This window comes from Austrofundulus limnaeus, unplaced genomic scaffold (genome assembly GCF_001266775.1).
Source record: "Austrofundulus limnaeus strain Quisiro unplaced genomic scaffold, Austrofundulus_limnaeus-1.0 Scaffold692, whole genome shotgun sequence".
Classification (NCBI taxonomy): Eukaryota; Metazoa; Chordata; class Actinopteri; order Cyprinodontiformes; family Rivulidae; genus Austrofundulus; species Austrofundulus limnaeus.
The window spans coordinates 17,370-18,752 of record NW_013953094.1 but is presented as its reverse complement, the minus strand read 5'-3'; the positions used below and the strand labels follow the sequence as shown (position 1 = coordinate 18,752).

The window sequence follows — 1,383 nt, the reverse complement described above, 5'->3', positions numbered from 1 at the left end:
ATTATTATTATTTGGTTTTGCACATATAAAAATGTTAAAACTGATTAGACATCAATAATCAATTTTGAGGCTAACAACCAGATTCAGGTGTCACTGGTAAACTGGTTGCTCCACTATTTTAAGATACTGCTAATAAGGCTGAGTTTACCTGCATCTTCTTAGACTGAAGAAGTCTCTTTGAGAAGAAATTAAACATTTCAAGTAATAAGAACAAATCCAGAGGACCTTTCTCAACTTTATTAGAGTTTTTGAGGCTGTTTTGATATTACCTGCAGTAAAAATAATTTCAACAACAAATGGAATGAATTGTTTTTTTATCGTCTTGTTTATTTGTAGCAATCAAATTAAAATTAAATTGAAGCTTCTTAAATTCCCGAAGAGAAGTAATGCAGATGGAGATGTGCTTCAAGTCAAAGCTCTTGGTTTACTGCTCCATCACATCCCATGAAAAAGARCCTGGATACATGCAGTTGTTCAGGCATCTCAGTCGAATGCCTCACAAATAGGCATCTTTAACTCTCAAAATGCAAATAAAACTAAAGATGTTTTCCTTTTTTTTATCAGAATCCTCCTGGAAGTGGCCGTGTGTTCTCAGGGATCCAGCCAACAGGAGTGCCACATATAGGCAACTATTTGGGTGCCCTGGAAAATTGGGTGGCCCTGCAGAACCAGTACCCTTCAGTGCTGTACAGCATAGTGGACCTGCACTCTATCACCCAGCCTCAGGATCCAAACCAGCTCAGGAACAACATATTGGACATGGCAGCCAGCTTGTTGGCATGTGGCATCAACCCAGAAAAGGCAATACTCTTTCAGCAGTCTCAGGTTGGTAAGGGGGGTCTTGGGTAGTGGGCTACCAGCTGTGTGCAACTTTTTTATGATGTTACACAAGGAAGCAGTGTGTTTCAGGTGTGCCTTGAATTACATCCACAGGTGTGTCTCTAGTTAACTCAGATGTTGTCAATAAACCTATCAAAAGCTTCCAAGTACATCAAATGTTCCAAATTGCTTAAAGACATAGTAATCTTAGTGCATTTAAACTTTTGRCTTTGAAGAAAGTAATAAAAAAATGCATTAAATGTATGTTCTCTCATTATTCTGGCATTTAGCAAATATATAAACATTTTTGGTAATCCTAATTGACTTTAAACCAGAAAAAGTTTATTTTGATTTAATGTCAGACTGTAAAAATGCAAATTTTATAGAGTATATTAGAGAGTGTACTTCTGATTTCAACTGTATGTTAATAAGTAAAGGAAATAGGTTATTTGACATGTTTAGAACAAAAAGCACATTTATTTCACATCTAGAAGAAATGTGCAAACATGTGAAATGTGATCCCATGTAAAAAAAAACAATTGTGGTTTTTCTGTAAAGGAATAG

The 1,383-nt window shown here is 35.8% G+C and overlaps 1 protein-coding gene across 1 annotated transcript in view; it reads left to right on the top strand.

Annotated features, from left to right (window-relative positions):
* Positions 1-825, top strand: part of wars2 (tryptophanyl tRNA synthetase 2, mitochondrial) — a gene marked incomplete at its 3' end in the record, with an annotated part of 32,730 nt that extends 31,905 nt beyond the window's left edge. The window contains 1 exon segment of the mRNA XM_014027866.1: positions 565-825. Within this exon segment, the coding sequence (XP_013883320.1) occupies positions 565-825 (261 nt within the window).
* Positions 826-1,383: the final 558 nt, after the last annotated feature.